Genomic DNA, 24,015 nt, shown 5'->3' on the forward strand with positions numbered 1-24,015 from the left:
CATGAATATGTGGTTGCACTGGTGAAGCAAGTTATAACACATTAATTTTTCAAGTCTTCTTCCTTCATTACTCTTTCAAGAACCGTAATTAACTTCAACAACCATCAAAAGCTCTAACGTATTTTTTCATCACTCTGCCACTGATTCATTGAACAAATACTGTTACTGCCATCAAAATTAAATCATGCATGGCTGGAAAATTGTGTTCGTCAAAAGGTTAAATTATTAAGTTCGAGTAATTTTGTCAAACAGTTGAGATGTGAAAATTGATAATGATTTTTATCGTGTCTTTATCGACTCTTTGATCATAAAAATGTCTTTGAAATTAGTTTACGAGGTTTTAAATTACCAAAAACAATAATAATAATAATAATTCATGATGATTTTAAAATATCAGAATATTTTAATCAAATAATTACTTCATCAAGACCCAATTACAAGCTAGATTGAAAACATGTTGGAAAATTATCAAAACATCCTGATACTTAATCCTTTAACTAAAATTAAATCAATTATATGTTAACATAAAATTACTTATAAACCAAATTAACCGTTATCTCAGTTTAACTGTAAATAATTTATCAATCTAGTACAAACTACTTATTCAGCACCTCTTGCATTTAATACCTCTACCAGAGAATTCCTACCACTTGATTGAAATAACGAGAAAGCTTTAAATATTAAAGTTATATCATTATAATATATATATATATATATATATATATATATATATTATAAAGATATATATATATATATATAAAGAGATAAAAATTTAAAATATCCAATAAAATTAAATAATAATATTATTATTATTGTACTAATTTTAAATATTAGAACAAAATAATAATATTATATTTTAGTATATTAAAATATTTTTTTATTTTATCACATCGATAAAATCTTCCAGAGATTTTACTTCCAAATATTATCACTTTCACATCCGAATCTTTAAAATAAACAGCACGTATTCATCGATATGATAAGTAATGCTACATACTAATTTAAACAAATAAGTTATTACTCTTTTATTAATAACAGAAACGATTTTAAAAATCAATAACTTTTGTTTACAAAATCTAGACCGTCACTTAATTAGTTTTGTCCTGAAAATAATTAAAATATATTTATGTTCTCAGCTTATTATAAAATATATTTATTATTTTCTTAATCAGTCTCTAAATTTATTATTTTCTTTTAATAAAAATAATAAATTACAAATTAATAAGACTATTTTAGAAAAATTATTTTAAAAATGACATTTATTTTCATTCCTAATATGTCTGAAATAACTTTGACAATAATAGTAAGTGTGAGACGGAGAGAGTATCAATAAACTTTATTAAAATTACTCCCTCCTCCACAAAAACAGTTTTATTTATTTTTTCTTAATTTCCAATTGACCAATTATTGAAGTGTTAATTTTGTTCATTTTATATTATCCTAGCCAATTAATTATTATTGAGAGTAATTCAGTAAAATGTATTTAAAATACTATACATTTATTATTATTATTTGTAGGGGGCCGGCTAATATGCTAATAAGATTAAAGCGATAAAGAATAATAGCATAATAAACATTAGTTAATAACCGAATAGCATTATGTGGATCTATCCTTTATTTGACATTATAACTACATAATAATACCATATAATACTTAATAGTATTGTCATTTTTTGTATATGATATAAAAAAATTATGCGATTAGTTTTTCAAGTATAAAAAATTATAAAAATACTAAAATTATATCAAATAATCATAAAAAAAATAAATGTTTAGACAAAGTGGTTTAAAAGCACCAAATTTCGTTAGAAAGAATAAATCAATATAAGATTAAATATTATTTTGTCTCTTAACTTAAAAATTAGAATTAATCACTTTTCGAAATATTGTTTTAATTTAATTCTTTCAACTTTATAAATATATGAATTTAGTAATTTTAATAAAATTTTGTTGAGTTTATTTGACATTTCAAATGCGTTTCTTATATAACATGAAAAGATGTCAACTGGGATCAACGACTCAAAATGTTATTATAAAACACACTTGAAATATTAAATAAACTTAATAAGATATAGTTAAAATAATTAAATTCACACATTTTTAAAACCAGAGACTAAATTAGGTAGAAAATTTTAAAATAGACTAATTTAAATTTTTACTAAAAATTAAGAGATAAAAACATATTTAACCTATTAATATAATATAGTCAATCAAAATTCAACTTTTTCAATCCTTTTTACTCACACTGTGTTCTTTTGGGTGGATGTACTATTCACAAGGAATAAGAAATGGTGATTAATGAGTGAGTAGCGTGTTCTTTTGAGAGTGATAAAAGGAGAGAGAATATGATTAGGAAATTCATTGAAAATTCAATCCTAGTATCCATAGTGAGATTAGAGGATGACATGGCCAAATTTACCAAATTACTCCCTCACTTATATTCATTCTTCTTATCATAAAAAACAACATAATAAAAATTAGTAACACAAATAATAATGTATTATGATTATAGTAAAAAATTATTACTTCTAAAATTACTATTAAAAAGAAAAATTTGTCTCCATGTAAATAAATTATTTTTCACCTTATATATTAAATTTATTTTCATATAAAATATATTATATTATTCATTTTTTATAAATGATTTTTTTTATATTATCAATCATTCAAAAAATTTATAAAAATAACTCTAATATCATTTATATATAATTTTATATTACATATAACAATAGGGACATTTTGGTAATCTAAATTTTTTATATATTAAAATTTTTTTTAAAATATGTCACATCAGTCAACTTAGTGACAAACTTTTCCAAATTTCACTTCTTAATCCATTCTAAAATCATTCTGAATCCCTTAAAAGAAACATCACTAACTTCATACTTTAATCATTTCGATCTTTTCCTCTTTCTTTTCTTTTAATCATTCATCTAAAAAAGGTACAATCTCAAGTACAAGTAAGATTTACATAAAATTTCACATGAAAGCTCGCAATGAAAAAACATCATACAAAAAACTTATTGAAAAAATAAGAATCTTAAAAAAAATCATACAAAAGTGTGCTTAAATTAAAGCAAAACAATTAATTAAGTCATAATTGTTGCATTAATAATTTCATATATTATATAATGTAAAAATCCCCATTTCCCATCATTCTTTTTTCTCCAATTTTCTCTTCTCTTATATTCTTTCATTCATCTCCTCCTTCTATTTAAATTTATACTTGCATGAATATGATGATACCTCATAATAATTAAGAATTATAGAACATGTTTATTTGATCAGAATTTTATAGAAAGTTTTTATTTACTCAGGTTTATTAGTCAAATCAATTGAGAAAAGTGATTTTCTCACTTTTTTTCTTATTTGTATCATATACTGAAATTTATAAGGTTTTTGTTATGATAATAAATATTATAGGTAAAGAGGGCTATTTGTATTGTTGATAAAACCTTATAATAAATGTTGTAGATATGGAGGGCTATATTATCTTGAACTTAAGTGTTGTTAGGTTTAATTTGATAAACGATTATTTAAAATATTTTAAATTGAATATTGTTAATGTCAGTGGGATGTACTATCTAGATTAGAGTTTTCTCGATTAAAATTAAGTATAATGTAGATAAATAGAGTAAAATTATACAATATTTTATGATAGATTATGAGTTTAAACATGCCTAATTTGATCTAAGGGGACAAGATTGAATTGAAATGATTAAAAGATGAAGTTTGAATATGATTTAGATGAATAGATGATATTGTTTATGAGTTATATATTTAAAATAATTTTGAAAATTAATTGATTCCACTTTTTTAATTTTTTTTTATATTTTCGTCCAAATAAAAATACCACATAAACCCCCACTTTATTCTTGATCATGTTTTATTCAATTTTAATCCAACTAAGAGAATCTTAAATTCTCAGTTATTATGGTACAGATATATTACATTAAACAAATGGTGACACGTAGTACGTTAGAATTTGACTCAGACATGTCAATGAGTTAGTTACTCTAAAATTGCTTATTAATATCCCAATGAGTTACCTCTAAATTTTGTAATACACTTTAAACCTTTCTCATAAATGTTATCACTTCCTACCAAAAATTCATAGGAATTGGACCGTGCCTTAATTAAAAAATAAATAAAAAGACTAAATTATCCTTTTATTATAATTATTTTACGAGATTCAAAAGGCAAAAATAATTAAAAAAAAGCAAAAATTTGATGATCACTAACAATTATATATGTAATAACAGAAATGAAAGAAAAAGGCAATGTGATCAAATCGGCCCAAGGCCCACCGCATCATCATCATCATCTCTCTGCAAATAATCCCTTTTTCTCAGAATTCTTGTTTTGAAGATTTGGAACAGAAAACAAAGCAATTTCATTTTCAGCTTCCTCATCCTCACAACTCCATTCTGAACGGTAACTCTGATTCCCCTTTCATTAATCTCTGCAACTTGTTTTTCCTTGGAGGGAATCTTGATTGATTTCCCTGCTTGATTTTTGTCGAAATGTGCAAGATGTACGTGTTGATTTGCACGGGAATTGTCGGAAGTGGTTGTCTTGTCTTTTTTTGATAATGGGTTTCTCAATTTTTGTCTCAGAAAGGATCGGATTTCGGGCTTTGTTTGGGTTGATGTGTGACGGTTGCGTTTGGGCTGTGGAGTCTTAGGTATGATTGTTTCCCTCCTGTAATTAAAATTTCTTCATTTATTTTTGCATGTCAAATTTCTGTGTAAAAGGAAGAGAGAGAATGTAGTAGGGGTTGTGTTTGATGAAATGATGGGGCGGGGGATTTTCCTTTTGGACGATATAGTGAAAGAGAAGAAACCGTGATTGTTATGTTATTTTTGTGTTTTGCTTTGTTTCCTCTGATTTCTTGGCACCAAGAAAGTGGATTAAGGTATGGATATGTTTTTTATTTTTATTTTTATTTTTTTCATTTTGTGTTAATTTTTTTTGTTTGGTTCAACTGTGATGGAATATTTTTTGGTGGCATTGGTTGGTGACTTCTAGTTTGGAAAATGCAGATGACCAGTGGGAGTAAGGTAGGTATGCAAACATTAGATGACGATTTGCATCCTTTGTCAAATGGGACTGTTGAAGACTCTTTGCAGAGTGAGCTGGAGAAGATACTGCAAGAGCAGCGTAATCAGCAGTTTATCAATCGAGAGAGGGATTTCAATATTTGTAGGAGTGGAAGTGCGCCTCCAACAGTGGAGGGATCGTTGAGTGCTTTTGGGAGCCTTAGGAATTCTGATTTTGGGTTGATCAATGATAGGAGGAGTAGTAACAGTGGACTTTTGACTGAAGATGAGATCCGGTCACATCCTGCATACCTTTCGTATTACTACTCACATGAGAGTATAAATCCTAGGTTGCCTCCACCGTTGTTGTCCAAGGAAGACTGGCGTGTTGCACAAAGGTTTCACGGTGGCGGGTCTTCTTCAATTGAGGGATTTGGGGACTGGAGGAAGAATTTGGCCACAAATGGCGATAGTTCATCTCTATTTTCAATGCAGCCAGGATTTTCTGTGCAACAGGCAGAGAATGATTTGATGGAACTGAGGAGAACCAGTGGATGGAATGTCTCTAGGCAGGCTTCAAATCAGATGCTTGACAGACATATGGATGGTTTGACAAGAATGTCAGGAGCTGGTCTTGGTGGGAGGAGAATGGGTTTCACTGACATCATTCAGGTAATTAATTCAGAGAAAGTTATTTAATGCTGGTCTTTGAAAATATGATTTTTAACTGAATCCAACTATTGTTGTTGTTGCTGCACGTGTAGTGATTTTAAATTCTAAATAAAACCTTTTCTATGGGCTATTACCTGTGAGGTTTCATTTTTTTTGTCACAACATTTTGACACCGATTTAGATGGTAAAAATTGATTTCATTATCAGTGTTACTCAATTGTATAATCAATTAAACTGTCCAACCGTCGATGAAATACCATACCATGCGTATCAGAATTTGCAGCATTATCACTATTTTTTTCTTTTTGCGTTTTATTTTCAAACATGGATAATTGGTTTGTTATTTTGCCCGGGAAAAATTGGCTAACTATTATAGTGGTTAGTGATTGCTAGTTGCTGGCGTGTTATGGTGGTTAAAGAAGCTTTTGGTGTATGTTATTAAATACAGGCGCTTTTATCTGAGTTTTGCCAAAATTCTGCTGTCAACATTCCGTAACATACTGGAGATGTCTGCTTTTCTTAATCTGGAGTCACTAGTTCATGTCCGTTTATCATATTCATATATGCAGTATACTAGATACTAGTAGTCAAAAGTATATAAATTGCCTTGCATTGAGCTATTTCAAACTATTTCAAACTGCATTAAGCTACAAATTGCCTTGCATAAACTATGATACGGTGTGTTCTATCTCAACATGAAATGGGGCACTTGTCATCCATTACTTTCAAATTCTTCATTCATGTATACATAAACGTGGCAATCACAAGAAAATTGCTTCATTTTTGGACAAGCTAGAAATTTGATTGTTATGACTTACATACTTTGTATCTCAAAATGAGTTTTTGTAAAGTCTGATTAAATATTGGTCAAATTTTGGATAAAAGGTTTGAAGTACTTAGTGGGGCATTTCTAATTTTGGTGTCTGCTATGGTAGAGTGTCCATAAATATCTATATTAAATTATTAATATTGTTCTGGGTTTTCCAGGTTAAGTACATATTTCCTCTTAACGCATCCTTCCTTATTCTTGAATCATTTGAATTTTGAAATTGAAAAGTGTCTTATTGATTTGGGTTTGAATTAGTGTTGTTAAATACATCTATTGTGATCATAATTTCATCGTTATCCTTCAATCTCTATTGTTAACCATAGTCATCCAATGAAACAGAAAAATGCTTTTCACTTCATAATTTAAGCTGATAAACTGATAGGGCATGTGTTGTTATACTTTCAACTGAAGTTAGCATTTTAGCAGGAAGGACTTGAACAACCTGCTTCATTGTCTAGCACCATGTCACGTCCAGCAAGTCACAGTGCATTTGGTGATATTATGGGTTCCACTGGGATTGTTGATCATGAATCCTTTGAGGGCTTGCGTTCTTCAGCTTCTACCCCTGGTTTGGTTGGACTTCAGAACCATGGTGTAAATCTTTCTGGTAGTTTTGCATCTGCTGTGGGTACGTCTCTGTCAAGGGTGAAAACCCCAGAACCCCAGGTTATTGGGAGACCAATGGGCAGTAAAGTTTTCAATGAGAAAAGTGGTATTGGCTTGGGCACCCAGCATGGCCACTCTTCCAATATGACTGATCTTAGTGATGTGGTGTCATCTTTATCTGGGTTGAATTTGTCAGGTTCTAGACATGCAGAGCAAGATAATCTTTTGAAATCTAAGCTACAAATGGAAGTTGATAATCATGCTGATGTTCTTTTAAGCTCCCAATGTAATGTTAATTTGCATAGACGAAATGAGATTATGTCAAACCTTAACACTTATAGTTCAAATGAGCAAGTCAATCTATTGAAAAAAACTGCATCTTCTGCTAATCTTCGAGCAAATATGCATTCTAGTGGAAATGCAACAAGTTTGCCAACTGCAGACTTCACTGGCCATATGCCCAGTGCGCATCTTGTAAACTCGAAGTTGAATTCAGTTTATAATAATAATCTTGAGACAGGTCTCTCTCTTGAACTCCTTTGGATGTGTGTTTTTGTGAATTAAATCATTTCATTTATATTCAGTCGATTTTAGCTTGATTAGATTGCTTTAACAATTCAGCTTTTCCATTCCAGCTATGAGGCTTCGTAGGGATGCACAAAGTTTAGATGCACAAGTAAACCAAGTTGGTCCTGAACTTCATTCCACAACTCTAGACCCACGCTTCATCCAATGCTTGCAGCAGAGTTCTGATTATTCGATGCAAGGGATGAGTAGTTCTGGTCATCCTCTTCAAATAAGGAATTTCCCTGATCCTTCTTCACATGGAGATTTGGAGGGACTTAGGAAAGCATATCTTGAGACACTTCTTAATCAACAAAAGCAACAGTTTGAACTTCCACTTCTGAGCAAATCTGGGCTTAATAATGGGTTCTATGGGAATCAGCCATATGGTCTTGGCATGCCGTATCCTGGAAAGCAGATTGCAAATTCCACACTTCCTGCACTTGGATCTGGAAATCCACTCTTTGAGAATGAACGTATATCACGCATAAATTCTATGATGAGAAGTTCAATGGGAGGTTCTGGTGGCTCATGGCATCCTGATATTGGCAATAATATGGATTCAAGATTTGCTTCATCCTTACTAGATGAATTCAAGAACAAGAAGACCAGACCTTTTGAACTTTCAGATATCGTTGACCATGTGGTTCAATTCAGGTATCAATCTTGCACCTGCACTATTTTTATTTGCATGGCTCTGGGAGTCTGAATTAACAATCAGTGTCGTAATGCAGCACTGATCAGTACGGAAGCCGCTTTATTCAGCAGAAATTAGAAACAGCATCAGCAGAAGAGAAGACCAAGATATTTCCTGAGATCATTCCTCATGCTCGTGCCTTGATGACTGATGTATTTGGCAATTATGTTATACAGAAAGTATAATTTGCTTCTACAACTGAATATACTGAGTACTCTCCTCCTAAATATGCTACATTCTATTTGGTTATTCATTTAAGAATTTCACGCTTGACTTGCATTGGTGCAGTTTTTTGAGCATGGTACAGAAAGTCAAAGAAAGGAATTAGCCAGCCAACTTTCAGGTCATGTTTTACCTCTTAGTCTGCAAATGTATGGTTGCAGAGTGATTCAAAAGGTGCATAGCCTTGTATTTTCCCGTTATTTCCCTGTCTTGCAATTAACATATGCCTGAGTGTTAGAATCCCATTTCCTAAGTTTTGCATAACCTTTTTCTCTTGCCAAACTTCAGTCCGCTGTTTTTAGACACAGGTGATCTCTGTTTTTCACATCAGTAATTTTGGCTTAGTTCTTTTTCAAACTGATGAATGTATGCTTTAATATCAAGAAAATAATGAAACACATGGGATACTCTTGTTTATTACTTTCTAATTTCCTCAGTACTGAAATTTGTTAGTTTGTTATTTATTTGATATTTTCTAGTGATATCTCTTCAAACTTATAAGGTTTTATAGTTCTTTGGTCCATATTAGAAATTAAAAAATGTTAATTTAGTTCTTATTTGGTTTATTGTGATATTATAAATATTTATTGTTACAAGGTTAAAAACTTTAGGGTACTGATCCCCCTCCCATTTATTTATTCTCTTGATTACTTTCTTTTAGATAAGCGGAAATGAATGCACTATATCAAACTTAGTTAACTTTATTGACAGGCCTTGGAAGTTGTTGATGGGGATCAGCAGGGTCAAATGGTGTCTGAGCTCAATGGTGCAATAATGAAATGTGTACGTGATCAAAATGGAAACCATGTTATTCAGAAGTGTATAGAGTGTGTCCCTCAGGATAAAATCCAGTTTATTGTTTCATCCTTTTATGGCCAAGTTGTTGCTCTTTCTACTCATCCCTATGGGTGCAGGGTTATTCAGGTCAGACTATTTGACATAGTGCGTTTTCTATTGAGGCTATGATGCGCTTTTTTTCTTTTAGCATTTTATTTAACTACTAACAGTTTACATGGGATTCAAACAGAGGGTTCTCGAACATTGTGATGATCTAAATACCCAACAAATTATAATGGATGAAATCATGCAATCTGTCAGCACTTTAGCACAGGATCAGTATGGAAATTATGTTATTCAGGTATGTATCTTTCAATATACGAACTTTTCCTTATAGTATAGGAAACACACGTGCGCATTAGGGATGCACATTTTATAGTTTGACACTTTGGTGCTTAATACCTTCGCTTGTAATATGCATTATAGTTTTGGGACATTAGTCGTGTCTCCCATTTTAGAAAAGTATGGTGTTTCTATTTCGTCAAACAGCATTTTCTACTTCTGTCTTGGTCTAAGTGTTAGGTCTTTATGCATGTTGCTTGGCTTATTTGACCAGAAAATAGCATTTTAGATCTGATGCACAGTTTGTTACTGTTTGTGCGGCTTACTTATATGATATAACATTTTATGATGAAAAGGTCAATACCTTGGGCATGCTCATTTTTTCCACAATTAAATGAAAAACACTATTGAGTAAAGTAAACTGATAAACTGACATTTATTGTGCTCATTTATTCTGTCACTGGCAACTGTTATTCCAGTTTTATATTTTCTGTATGAGTTATTATTATATGGAGGTTTCATTATCAAGTGATACAAAACTAATATTATGATCTCGTCCAGTTGATAATTCGATGTATTGATTTTCATCTTATTGTTCTGAAGTTTTAGCACCAATTTACGTATCGAATATTAAGATGGTTTTTATTTGTTTTCACTTGTGGATACATAAACCTTATTTTTCCTCTTTTTTTTTAAAAAAAATTACTCATTTATGCCACTTTGATTATGGTTGCTGTATAATAATATCTATTTTATGTCTATTGTTGTGTACTAATTCCTTTGATACTTGTATACTATACTTTTCTTTGGTAGCACATTGTGGAACATGGTAAACCACATGAACGGACTGCTATTATCAACAAGCTTGCCGGGCAGATTGTTAAGATGAGCCAGCAGAAGTTTGCTTCTAATGTTATAGAGAAGTGCTTGGCTTTTGGTAGTCCTGAAGAACGTCAGATTTTGGTGAATGAAATGCTTGGTACTTCTGACGAGAATGAGCCCTTACAGGTTTGGATCCATTTATTTGTGATAAAAGGTAAAGTATGAATTACGTTGATAGTAAATAAATGACATAACATAATTTGTAGGCTATGATGAAAGACCCTTTTGGAAATTATGTGGTGCAAAAGGTTCTTGAGACTTGTGATGATCGAAGTCTGGAGCTGATCCTTTCTCGCATCAAGGTTCACTTGAATGCCCTGAAGCGGTATACATATGGGAAACATATAGTTTCTCGCGTGGAGAAGCTGATAACAACTGGAGGTGAGGAATGGAGTTTTGATGAAGTATTTTTTGGTTTGTATTTTGTGTTTGATTTGTGAATTTTGATGATTATTTGCAGAAAGGCGTATTGGATTGTTGGCCTGAGGCGTGGAGAGAGTCCAAACAAGCTTTTGTTTTGTACAGCTAACATGAATGTTTATATCACCAAGTGTCGCCTGCAAGCTTTACCTCGTATAAAGCATTGGAGATAAACACGGTCAGCTGAGCCATTAGAATAAATTATGTTTGTTATTTTGCTTCATTTCGTTACTATAACTTGACAGAAAAATCTCCGCAAGGAGAGTTAACATAGGATGTCAAGAATAGACGGCAATGTGTATTTACTGTGTATGTATATGAGCTCCATTGTCTGTAAAGAAAATAATGCTAAAATGACTTATTGCAGTATCCAAGAGTCATTATTAGATCAGGCTCTCAACTTCTATTTCATCTATGTAAATAATATGCTGCAAATTTCCTGCCTTCATCTTTCTTTTTTATTTCCTCATTATGTCCCTTACAAATGCTAGGTTTAACTATTCTTTTACAAGGTTTTTCACCATCTTCCCTTATTCTGGAATGAGTTTCTGAAATATCATATTCCTTTTGGAATAAGTGGTGGGTGACATGAAATGAATGTCGTATAATTATAATTATGTTATTACACCACTCCACTTTTTATTCAAATATTTCTAAGGGTGGAATTGGTTGAAATTTACACCATTGATCACCCAATTCATTTTAAAATGTATAACTAAGAGATTATAATTAAACATATTTTTATCTTATGCGACATACTAAGCAATAAATTAGCATATAATATAAATATAAGTAAATTAAATTATTATAATTTCTTTTCCGGCTCTAATATCTGTTTTATTGTGGTTCCTTAATTTTACAAAACCTTATGTAATACAAGTGTATGCTATTATTTTGTTTCCAGAACTTGTTGATGGAATATTAGTGCTACGTCATCACTTTCATCTATTCCTATATACGAAAGTGATTTTCTTTTTTGATGGCCATTTGTTTTTCAAATTTATCTTTTAAAAGTTTTTTAAAAATTTAATCATTTCAACTATTTTTTAACTATTTTTTAATTACAAAATTACTCAAAAATAAATAAAATTTATTTACAGGATAAGTAAGACCTTCGGTAATTACATATTTATAAGCTTCTGAAAAATAATTGCACTTTATTATTAATTATTAAGAGTGTATAACTGTCACGGAAGTATGATATGGATGGGGATGGTTGTGACGATTCAGTGAGTGACATGCATCATATCAATTAAGTCCGCTTTTCCTTTTAAACTAATTTATAATTTATACCTATTTTGTACAGTCATGTCCACTTAAGTTATATTGAATGTATAATTTATAAGTATAATTTTTCAATATTTTTTTCTATTTTCTTTTTACTTTTTTTTAACCTTTTAAAGCTAATTATAATTATTTTCTTGATAAAATAGAATTAATAATTAATTTTTATTCGTCAAGCAATTTTTTCTCTTCTTTCAATTTTTAATTTTTATTTTCTTATTTTGGTTTTTGACGGAAGTTTTTCTTCTTCTATGCAAAATTAAAGTCAAAATAATGAATCTTTATTCAATTAGATACAAATAAATATATATATATATATATAATTGTTTTTTAAAAATATTATATATATATATATATATATATATATAATTTTAATACATTATAATAAAATTTATACAATAATTATATGGATAAAGTATTGTATAAGTTGATAGACATAACTAAGAAACTAAAATAAAGTCTAGTTAAAACTACCCCTAATATTAGATAACATGATCGTTTTTTAAGGATAACCCTTAAAAAAAAAAACTATTTGTTCACATTCGAAAGCTTACCCCTACTATAATGAAGAATATATTTTAAGGAATAAAATAAGAATATATTGTAAGAACCAAAAGTATTTAAACTAATTTTTTATAAGATAGAAAAAAATTAAATAAATTAAACCCCTAACCTGTCCGGACTTTTCTTTCTCGGCTAAAAGCTTTTTACACTCCACCAAATTTCACCTCTCACTCCATGGCTCACTTGATAAAAAGCTTCTAAAAAATATATTTCACAAAAGAATGAACGATTGATTTCTGAAAATCATTTGTAAAATAATTTATTTTGTTGAAAAATTGTTTTGATGATAAAATGTTCTCACAGTTTTACTACTTGGAATGGTGTCATTTCATTTATTACCTAAAAATAAAAAACGTGAAATTCTACTTAGTTTCTTCCAGTTCAAACATTACTCACTAAGTTGAAATTAAGACGTTGACTATTACATCAAAATTAAAATATGGTTAACTTGAGTTAAATTTACGATGGTTAAATATGTTTTTATTTTTAATTTTTAATTTTTAATGAAAATTAATTATTTTTGGAAATTTTAATTTAATTTAGTCCTTTAACTTTAAAAAAATGTGGATTTAGTCATTTTAATCAAATTTTGTTAAGTTTATTTTATGTTTCAAATGTGTTTATGATAGTATTTGAGTTTGTTCGTTTGACACATTCACTTTAATGTTAGATACTTCAACGTTGGATGAGAAATGTGTTTAAAACGTCAAATAAACTTAAAAAATTTTGATTTAAAAGACTAAATTCACATATTTAAAAAGATGAGGAACTAAAGTAATTTAAAAAAAAATTTAAAATAATTAATTTTAATTTTCACTAAAATTTAAGTGACACATTTAATTTGATAGGGTAGAAACATCACTCAATTTGTTGTTAAGATTTAGATTTTTATTAAGATGTTGACAATTACATGAAAATTGAAATATGACTCGACTCGACATTAAATTTTTAACTAAGAGTGACTATAATTTTTTAGCTATTATTTTTTAGACTTCCAATGATTCTAGTTATTTTTAGTCAATGTAGACTAGTATTAATCCTTAACCTCTATTAGTTAGAATTTCCAATGTTAATATTATGAATATTTTAAACTGATTTCAAACAACCTTTTCAATGAACACCTAGGTTGTTGTTTTTAGTTGAAGTTGTAATTTTTCGTCAACATTAAATGTTTTTTTTTTTCGGTTAACACGGGCAATTTTTTTATTCAGTCAATGTTATTTAAGTTCTTTTATTCAGTTATAAGATTATTTTGAAATGAATATATGACAGAGTTTCGTCCTTTATAGAAGTTATTCTCTAAAATTGTTGAAATTATTTTTTTCATCGATCTAAGCCAAATCTATTTCTTTGGTTACATCTGTCAAAATCTGTGAGCAATGGACAACAATATTTTGCCACAAATGATAATTAAATTTTATCTATTAACATTTTTCTAATTATTATTTTTATCAATATCAATATATGTAACAATTGTTTCTTGCTAACATCATCATTAACATTTTTCTAATTATTTTATCAATATATATGTAACAATTGTGTTTCTTGATAAGATCACCAATACTATACAACACCAAATGGGAAAACCTATTAGCTAACCTGAGACTACAACTAATTTGGTTAGTCAAAAGGGAAATTTTTACTCAACATCAATTAAAATGTTAGCCAAGAAAACTGGCCTACAATGACAAATATATTTTACATCAACCGAAATAATTATAACATCTTAAAATAAATTCCACCGAAAAAGCTCCCTATTTCAATGATCGAAGGAATCTTACAAATTTTAGACAATAAATAATCTCAACCAACTTCAAATGAATAGCATTACCAATAGATACTTTTCAATTATTAAATATATTTCATACTATTTTTTTTTTTACTAAATAAATAGTAATTAAAACAATCTATCCAAACAGAAAAATTAAAATTTAATCATTTTTAATTATTTTACCCAAACAAAACATTAAAAAAATAAAATACTTTAAAATGAAAACAGGTCCTTAGTCAATCATTCTTCAAAACTACGCAAGAAAAGATAGGATAAATAAAATAAAATAAATATATACAAAAGAATAAATTATATACATAAAACTAAAAAATGTTCATATATACAAAATAATGGAGGTAGCGTTAGCAACAGCTCTAAAAACATTAAAAGCTCATAATTACAATGCCGATGGAAGCCACTACTGATGGTGTATGAAATAGTAGCATCAAAATGTGACTGACTGTACCTATGCACCAAAATTCCACCATTTCTTCTTTTTCCTTGTCTGAAATGAGGGCAATTCTGAATATAAAAACACATGCTAAACATTAGTGCCAAGTCAATTTCAGCAATCAGCAGGGAAAAATAAGTAATGTTCTTTTTTTATTTTCAGTGCTGATTAGAGAACAAATGAGGAAAAGCCTCGAAAATATTTCTTCAGGTAAAAGTAAAACTATATTCACAGGCGACAGCAACTCATAAAGTCCTAATATCACATGCTCCAACTTTGAAAATCAAATAGTGTATTATCCCACAAGGGGTGATATTCAGTATTGCAATTGTAGCTAGAGAGATCTTTAGCTACATGTCTACTGTTTGGTAAAACAGGATTCAAGGTAAAATAATTAGTAAATGGTAACGTTGGAGGACATGGTATAAAGATTTAATAGAGGATTATCAAGATTAGAAAAATGTATGTGGAAATACATTAATTGTAAACGTCTAAATTTTTACAGAGAGCTTCAACTTGTATTCTATTCATATAGAAACTAAAGATGTTACCTCCTTCTGGATAGATTGAGTTGTAATGCACCTCTGCCCAAAAGCTCAGAAATATCACTGCAGAAATCACACAAGCCACAAACTAAGCATGCTGATGAAGCATAACTTCAAACTCTATCGTATTACTCACATGCACAGACATGTATACATACTAAACAAGTGCTAATACAATCTTACCTCTTCCAGACTTCTGTATCTGTGGAAGAATCTCTATGTAACACGTGTCCTTAAAAGATGTAATAACAAGAATTTTGACACCATACTGAAAGGACATCAGAAATGACCATATCAGTCCCAAAGATAAATGAGAATACATCAACAAAATGGTTATCAGATTTTATCCACCATTTCAAACAGGCGATATACAGTTTAAATTCTACCCAGGATACTCATTTTGTTCATAACTCCTACGGAATGGAAGCAACATATCTCCAAAATAATAATAAACTACAAAATTTTACATCAACAAATTTAGAATGTAAATCTCATATCACCATTCATAACCACTTTCATATTTAGTCCTAGAACTTTGGTATCCTGAATCAACCTTCTACCTTGACTGATTTCAGTTAAGATGGGCAGACTCAGTTAAGGGGACAAAGCTCTTAGCTCCCGACCTCTATGGCAGTTTTAAAGCCCCATATCTTCATTAAATATAAAGATTATAATTCTAATCATTTTAAACCTTGGATAAATCAGTGGTGGAATAAAATAATAGCTTGAAACATTTGAACTTTAAAAGTAACAGAGTAGTATTTTACTCTGTAAACTATTTCCAGTACCAGTTCTTTTATGTCTAGGCCTCGTGACAGCTGTACAGTTAGTTACAACCTGTTAATCTGTTATATCTTATTAAACTCCTAGAGTTAGACAGATATATACAGCTTGTCTCTCGCCTATTGTAAATTGGCTAATTCATTTTGCCTGAGGATACAGAAACTCTTCTCTCATTTCTCTCTGAACTTCAACAAAATAAATGCCGAAAAAACCAGTGTAATTTTTTGTTTAACTTAAACATTCGGAAAGATTTTCCACTTTGAAATCTCAATTACGTTTGCAAAGGCATTAGACAGCATAGACAATAAAAAAAAGTATTATAGGGGAGGCAAAATAAAATGGAAAATGTTTATTTCCTCGTACCCAATCTGCAGCCGCCTGCAATGTGACATGATCACCCCATTCACCACTCCTGGTACATTCACACAGAAAGCTATCAGTAAACACATAATCTAATGAAGCCACATCAACAAAAATAACATAGCATGATTAGAAATACGAACATACTTGCTCATCTTCTTCAAATAATCACTATAACCCATGGGAACATAACCAGAATACAGATCTGGGGAAGATTTGAGCTGACAAAAGACACAAACAAATAATGTATGAATACCAATGAATATAAAGCAGTGCACTCAAGAGACAATACAAGACACACTTATGAACCTGTTGAATAATCTGCTCCCGCACAAATTGGTGGTGGTCTGGAGATCGATAGAGCTGGTCTGACAAAGAACGGAACTGAAATAATATGACTCCAATAAGGCACATTTTCCATTGAAAGAGTATTATGACTAATGAGAATGAAAGTTTATGATTCACTGACATGTAGTAATGCTCATAAAAATTATATTCAGAAAATTCAAAATGTTTAGCTATATAACTGTAAAAAATTCCAATAAATACTCCACTACCAAAATAACAAAATTGTAAATAGAGGTGGTGGAATTTGGAAGTACTCCCGTGTCTACCTCCATAACCAGAAAGTTCAGCCAATTTTTTTTTTCTAGAATGAGTTGCTTCCATTATTATCAAGTGTAATTACCACCAATGTTTTTATCCAACAACCCCTCCAAATCTTGACACATTTTGGCTGGATTCCATTAAATTCTGGGTTGCCTATTACTTCTTAAAGATTATGATAAGGCTATTGGTATAAATAGATGTTAGAAGCTTTCAAAGGAGTCATAGGAGTAGGCAGGTTCAGGCTTTTCCATAACTAATGAAAAGGCACAAGTAGGTTGCATAGTTTGGGAGGTGCCAAACCCACCATGTTGCCAAGCCTATTTTCACAAGATACAACACCAAAGTCTAAATGCGCTTTTCTCATAATAAACTTACAAATTCTCTAGCAACAAGAGATAAATATTCAATGCAGCAATTGAACTACATCCCAATAATAAGAATAAAGAACCAACCTGGCAGTTACCATCTCCTTGAACCTTATTCTCAATCAGATCATATAACTGCAATCTAAGAAAGACCAAATTCTTAAATTTAGATAAATGCCCAATAACAAAAAGACAAAGATAGACATACATTTTGTTCAAATTTAAATGCAAAGTGAAGGAGAAATAAAAAGAAGAAAGAGCTAGATAGAACAAATTTTATTCTATTTGACTAATTCAACCTCACTTGTCCAATATTCCCCCTAACTCTTTCTTATTCGGACGGATTTGGACTAAAGGATAAAGAATACTACGAAGGACTTCTCACAGGCAGATGTGGGAGATCCGATAAGAAATCATGTTGATTCAGTTTTACATTTCCAACCTTCTTGAAATGGGAAAATGTTTAGGCCAAGAAAATTTTGTTTCTGTAGAAAACTAAATCATGAAAGCACAACATTATTCAAAAGCTTCATCACAAAACACAAGGGGTGATTTGATGGTTGCTTCCTCTTCTCTTCTCTAGAGAAAGCATCAAAACTACAGTTGATAAGGTATAATTTGACCTTTTGATGAGCAATACTTTTGTCCCTCCACTCGGCATAGCTATTGCTTGGTATTTTAAAAGACAAACATCTCTGTTACACAAAGCAACTGATCAACATTTCTGCAATACCAGTTTTCTGTTTCCCTGTTACTTTTTATTTTCAACTCTTGGAGATGAATTATCCTCACAGCTCATTAAAGATACACAGGGCGGATTAAGACAGTTTTTGGTTGTATTTCGGGGTTAGGGAGTTCTCTTCTAATTATTGTACAGAATTTCACTTCTATATGGAAAACTACTCAAGCCAACAGATATAAAAACATAAAATGAAGACCTGTCTAGAAGCCTTTGATGATCTGATGTCTCTTCGTCATCAGATGGTATTTTTTCATTGGTTTTAGGAATATGCTGCAAACACGAGCAAGAGAAGTAAGCGCATAAAGTGTTATTTAAAGAAGAAATCTATCTAAACAGTAATGTTGATAACCTATCACACTTTAGTCTTGTACATAGCAGAAAAAAGCAGATAACAGCACATAATAGCAGCCACTTTTATAAACTATAGAAACTCTTGTGATTATAGTAAGTCTACAGTTCTATGTACATATATACTACATATTTTTTCTATTACAGTAGATAACAGCAGATATATAGCAGCCACTTTTATAAACTATAGAAACTCTTATGGTTATAGTAAGTCTACAGTTCTATGTACATATATACTACATATTTTTTCTATTACAGTATACATATTTGTTTCTATCATAATATACACATTATAATTATGTATTCATATTCTTTTTAAATATTAGAGTACCTTATAATAGTATAGTATATGATTAATAATAAAAAAAAAAACAGCAAGAAAATCCGTCTCAGATTGTAGGACTGCTTGGGGTGGAGAGTGGGCCAATGTGAGGCTTAGACCCAACACCCTTTCTCACCCAATAAAAAAAAAGCCTCTTTCTAATTTCTCCCATTATTTGTCACCTCCTCACGCAAGAAAAGAAAAAACTTAGCCTCTTTCTCCCGTCAGCCCACAACTTCACCCCAACCATTTTGTCACACTAGAAGTTGTACAACAGACGCAGAAAAAAGGTTGCTCAGCACAACCTGGTCGCATAGACTGTCCAGGAACAGTGCAAACAGAGGTGCGGTGGCATAGCCCACAAATTGCAGTGATTTTTTGTGATTTGTGGCGTGAGGGCAGCAACAGCCAGACACTCTATGATGAGTGCCTCAGGAGCTCTGTTCTGCCACCCCACAATTGTACCCCTACTGCTCATAATTGATTATTTTGTTCTGGTGTGTGTATAAATTATAATTATTAAGCTTCAGCGTCACGTTTAATATTACAGTGTAAAGGGTGGCACATAATTGTTATACATTGAACTTTGTTTCTCATGATCTGAGCAGAAGAGATACATCATGACCATAAAACAAAATTAAGTGGATGGACTAGAGCTACACTTACGGGGATGGGAACCATCTGGTATAATCTTTTGCCAACTTCGCCATCAAGAGAAGATTCGTCTGATATTTCCAAAGAATCCCAGACATCATCTCTAATAACAGGTACCTCTCCTGACCTAGAGGAACCAAAAACATCAATGTCATGCATATCATTTCCCCTTTCACTTGGACCATAATTCTCCACATCTTTCATATTGTACGGGGACTCATCTACAGAGTTCTGACAAGACTCGTTTCCTAAACGATGACAAATTTATCACGACAGGATTAGAAAATGCATTAAATAAAAAATAAAACAAAATACAACTAGCAAAGCAAAAAACTAATTCAGAACAGCAACTTTCTACCATAATTATAGTTTCCATTTGAAGAATGAGGCCAATCTTGTGTATAGACAGTTCCTTGCATTCCCTCATTCTGATAACTGGGTGTCCCAGAAGCTCCCATGGAGTCAAGTTGTGATAATTCTTCTTGATAAGCTCGTGCAACAGCCTCGTCATTCTCCACATACTCATGCTGACAGTATCCTTCTCTGACATATTCAACTCGACTAAAATCAGGATCATAGTGGGTAAGGATACTAGGCGAACCATGATGGGAAAGCGTGCAAACATCTAGAAGATGAAGACCCCAGCGAACAACATCGGGATCCATGTCATGTGTTGCCATCTGCCCACAAAACACATGTAATTCTAACTACTCCAGAAACCAACTTGCTTTACCTTTATGCCTCTGAAGAGTTCAATTGCTGAAAATAAACAAAGGTTGATAGTCAAACTGTGTAGGATGATCCCCGCTTTAATACGTGTGATGCACATCATAGTGAAATAAATACAACCAATTTTACACAAGATTTAAAAAGAATAATATGATTATATGATATTCTTTTTGTCTGACTATTAAAACACAATTCATAATGAAAATAATGAAAAGTGAAAACGTATTATCACTCATCAAATCCACCATAAGAAAACATAGATCAGAAGCATCACACCAAGCCAGTTTCCACCTACTCCAGAAAATGCTCAATCTAACCCAAAAAGCCACAAGAGAGGAAAATTGGGATATCATCCACCATTACGCCCACTAGAAGGCTAGTTTAACGTCAAGAAAGATGCTAAAAGTTGAAAATTTAGCATACAAAAGACAAAGAGAACCCTTGATTTGCACTCCCAATGCATCAGAATTCCAAAGCGAAAACCTAGAATCATTAAAGAAAAACCCTAATACCTTATCCAGATTAAAAAATATCCGATCACCCAAAAAGAGGGGGAAAAGAGAAAAACACTTAAAAAAAATCACGAGGAAGAGATAACAGAACAAAAAAAGAACAAACCTTGCAGAAAAAGAAAAGAAAGAACTGAGAGGGAATAGGTATTGAAAAAAGGGATGGGAAGATGGAGATGGAGAGCGTGAAAGGTTTGTTGAATGCTGAAGAAAACAAGACAATAAAATGCAGAATATCAGAGTAACCAAGCAACAAAAACTTGTTACTTTAACCCTGCAACCTCATAAGTAGTTTTTCTATTTATAGTATAATTATATTAACCTAATGTAAATAATATTAGTAGTTTTTACTTTCAAAATTAATAAACAAGCACGATAAAAATTTTCCATAACAAATATTTTTGGGGGATAAATAAATATTTTAAATATATCAAACATAATATGTTTCACATAAATCGCAAATAATATAAAGCTATTTAGTACTATTAAAAAAATTAAACATAAAATTCAATTTACAAAATAAAATAAATATTGTCGGTTAAAATAAGTAGTTTGAGATTATATTGTAAAAAAAGCGTTAATATAGTAGAAAGTGATATAAACAGAAAACAAAAATATTTTAAAATTGTTTAATAGAAAACCGAAACCTTGTTATGGAGATTTTTATTATAATCTATCTATAATATAATAATATATAAGTATTGGGCCAATATGGGAATAAATTAAATAAACAAATTGGGCTAATATGGCAATAACCGGCGCCGCTATTCATATGCATGCTGTCTTTTCTTGAAATTCCATTCATTTGCTTTTTGTTACTGTTTGTGACATCATATCTTATCTTTTTCACACTTACTTTTGGATTATTTAGTAGCTCTTTCTATAAAGGTGTTGTCATGACTAATTGTATTAGTTTAAGCAGGTTTTTTTTATTATTTAAAAATAAATCAATTTTACTGTGATCTTATAAAAGTTAGATTTTATTTTCATTTTGTTTATATTTATACTTTTTACAACTTAAGATTCCATATATTGTATTTTGTTAAAATTTAAGATTATTTCTTTTTTAGTTTCAAGATTCAGAATTTTAGTTAAATTGATCTTAATTTTTTTTTGTTTCATTCCACGTAAACTTAGTTTGATGAAAATTTCATTAAAATTTAGGTCTTCAAACTAAAGAGTTGAATATGACACTTCTACATTAAAATTATTTCTAATTGTTAGAAAATGATGATCTGATTACTCATCATCTTTATTTATAAAGAGTACAATTAATAGGTTAACAAACTGATTTAGAATTTAAAGATTATGAGGGTTAAATCGATATCATATGATAATAATAAATAAATAGTATTAAAGAAACATGAAAATATAATTCAGTAATATTGTAACTAGAAAAATATAATTTAGAAGTTTTAAACATTAAAATATATATAAATTATAATCATTAGGTTTAAGTTTCAACAATAAGATAATATTATCTAATCATAATTATTTTCTTAAAAAAAATATAAATGCTGTAAATTTTCTATTTTAACGAACAAATCAAAATAATATTGTGTTAACATAATTTACTCGATTTTTTGTACTAACAAATATTTTAAAAATATTTGTATTGACTAAAGTATAGATCAGCTTTTGATATTTTAAAACTTTTGACCAGTTCATAATCTTCAAATTAATTTAATTAAAATTCAGTTTTATGATACAAATGGATTGAGTCGTCAATTTTTATTGGTTTGTGTGGATTTGTTAGTTTATGCCTATTTTAGGATAAGCTCGAATATTTATTAGTTTTACACGCTGAAAATTAAACGATTATACAAACTGACTGTAACAAACCACATTAATTAACAATTATAATTCATGCATGTGATATATTCATAAATCAGTACATTAACACGTATCGGTGCCACTAAGAAATAATGATTTGTTTGGCATTAATTAATTATTGGTTGAAGATGGAAGTAGAAGTGATTATTGAATTCACAGCACAAATTAGAGGATTTAGTTAACAGTTTATTTATAATACAAATTTTCTTTACACTTGAAAATTAAAACTTAAAAAAGTATATATTTATATCATACATATTATTGTTTTGTACAATTGTTTACATTCAAACAAAATTGTTTATATTGACATTTCAACCAAATTCTCAAACAGAAATAAGGTGTAATAATAATAATTCATTACAAAAGTAATTAATCCTTAAAATATATTTTTCATTAGAAAAACCAAATTTAACTAATTTGGAAAGTAATTGGGTCCAAAACTTTGGTTTGTCAAGTTCTGATGGCAAGCTAGATTTGGCTTTATCGAGACTTCGGTCTTATTGTAAATGATCTCTCAACAAGTAATCAGAAACCTCTCAGCAGAGACCAAAGATTTGTTAACAAAGACCAAGAACTTCTCACCAAGTGATTAAAGACTCTCAACAAATGACTAGGGATCTTTTTGTAGAGACTAGGGACCTCTCAACAAGTGATTAGGGACCTCTCAATAAGTGATCAGAGGCCTCTTAGCAAGTGATCAAGGACCTCTCAGTAAGTGATCAAGGACCTCTCAATAGAGAACAAAGACCTCTCCGTAAGTGACCATGGACTTCTCAGGAAGTAACCAAAGACCTCTCAACAAGTAGCCAAGGACCTCTTAGCAAGTGACCAGGGACATCTAAGTAGAGACTAAGGACCTCTCAACAAGTGACCAAGGACCTTTCAGCAGGTGACCAGGGACATCTTAGCAAGTGACCTGCAAGTGACCAGAGGGATCTCTTAGCTAGTGGTTAAGGACCTCTTAGCGAGTGACCAAGGACCTCTCAGCAAATGACTAGGGAGCTCTACGCGAGTGATTAAGAACTTCTTAGCAAGTGACCAGAGACCTCTCATCAGGTGACTAGGGACCTCTCACGAGGTGACTAAAGACCTCTAA

General features: G+C 30.5%; 2 protein-coding genes across 6 annotated transcripts; one reads left to right on the forward strand and one right to left on the reverse strand.

The window, feature by feature from the left end:
- The first annotated feature begins 4,259 nt into the window (after positions 1–4,259).
- Positions 4,260–11,498, forward strand: LOC114192269 (pumilio homolog 4). Of its 3 annotated transcripts, none has more exons than XM_028081932.1 (12): positions 4,260–4,434; positions 4,617–4,684; positions 5,043–5,711; positions 6,964–7,666; positions 7,782–8,367; positions 8,445–8,586; positions 8,696–8,803; positions 9,341–9,553; positions 9,657–9,767; positions 10,562–10,756; positions 10,837–11,011; positions 11,091–11,498. In XM_028081932.1, exons 3-12 carry the CDS (start codon positions 5,043–5,045, stop codon positions 11,114–11,116), a joined length of 2,928 nt encoding a protein of 975 aa, XP_027937733.1. In that variant the 5' UTR covers positions 4,260–4,434; positions 4,617–4,684; the 3' UTR covers positions 11,117–11,498. The 3 variants fall into 3 exon arrangements, with proteins under 3 accessions (XP_027937733.1, XP_027937735.1, XP_027937734.1); XM_028081934.1 differs by having other exon boundaries at positions 6,967–7,666; XM_028081933.1 differs by lacking the exon at positions 4,617–4,684 and having other exon boundaries at positions 4,268–4,434.
- Positions 11,499–14,962: 3,464 nt separating this feature from the next.
- LOC114192270 lies at positions 14,963–21,348 on the reverse strand. 3 transcript variants are annotated; one of them, XM_028081936.1, is made up of 12 exons: positions 21,196–21,348; positions 21,001–21,060; positions 20,207–20,607; positions 19,861–20,096; positions 18,721–18,794; positions 17,870–17,924; positions 17,118–17,192; positions 16,956–17,029; positions 16,812–16,860; positions 15,849–15,933; positions 15,672–15,728; positions 14,963–15,191 (listed from the first exon to the last, which is right to left on the reverse strand). In XM_028081936.1, exons 3-12 carry the CDS (start codon positions 20,526–20,528, stop codon positions 15,136–15,138), a joined length of 1,083 nt encoding a protein of 360 aa, XP_027937737.1. In that variant the 5' UTR covers positions 20,529–20,607; positions 21,001–21,060; positions 21,196–21,348; the 3' UTR covers positions 14,963–15,135. The 3 variants fall into 3 exon arrangements, with proteins under 3 accessions (XP_027937737.1, XP_027937736.1, XP_027937738.1); XM_028081935.1 differs by lacking the exon at positions 21,001–21,060; XM_028081937.1 differs by lacking the exons at positions 21,001–21,060; positions 21,196–21,348 and adding an exon at positions 20,873–20,984.
- Between the last annotated feature and the right edge of the window lie 2,667 nt (positions 21,349–24,015).

The sequence above is a fragment of the Vigna unguiculata genome, chromosome 7, assembly GCF_004118075.2.
Source record: "Vigna unguiculata cultivar IT97K-499-35 chromosome 7, ASM411807v1, whole genome shotgun sequence".
NCBI lineage: Eukaryota > Viridiplantae > Streptophyta > Magnoliopsida > Fabales > Fabaceae > Vigna > Vigna unguiculata.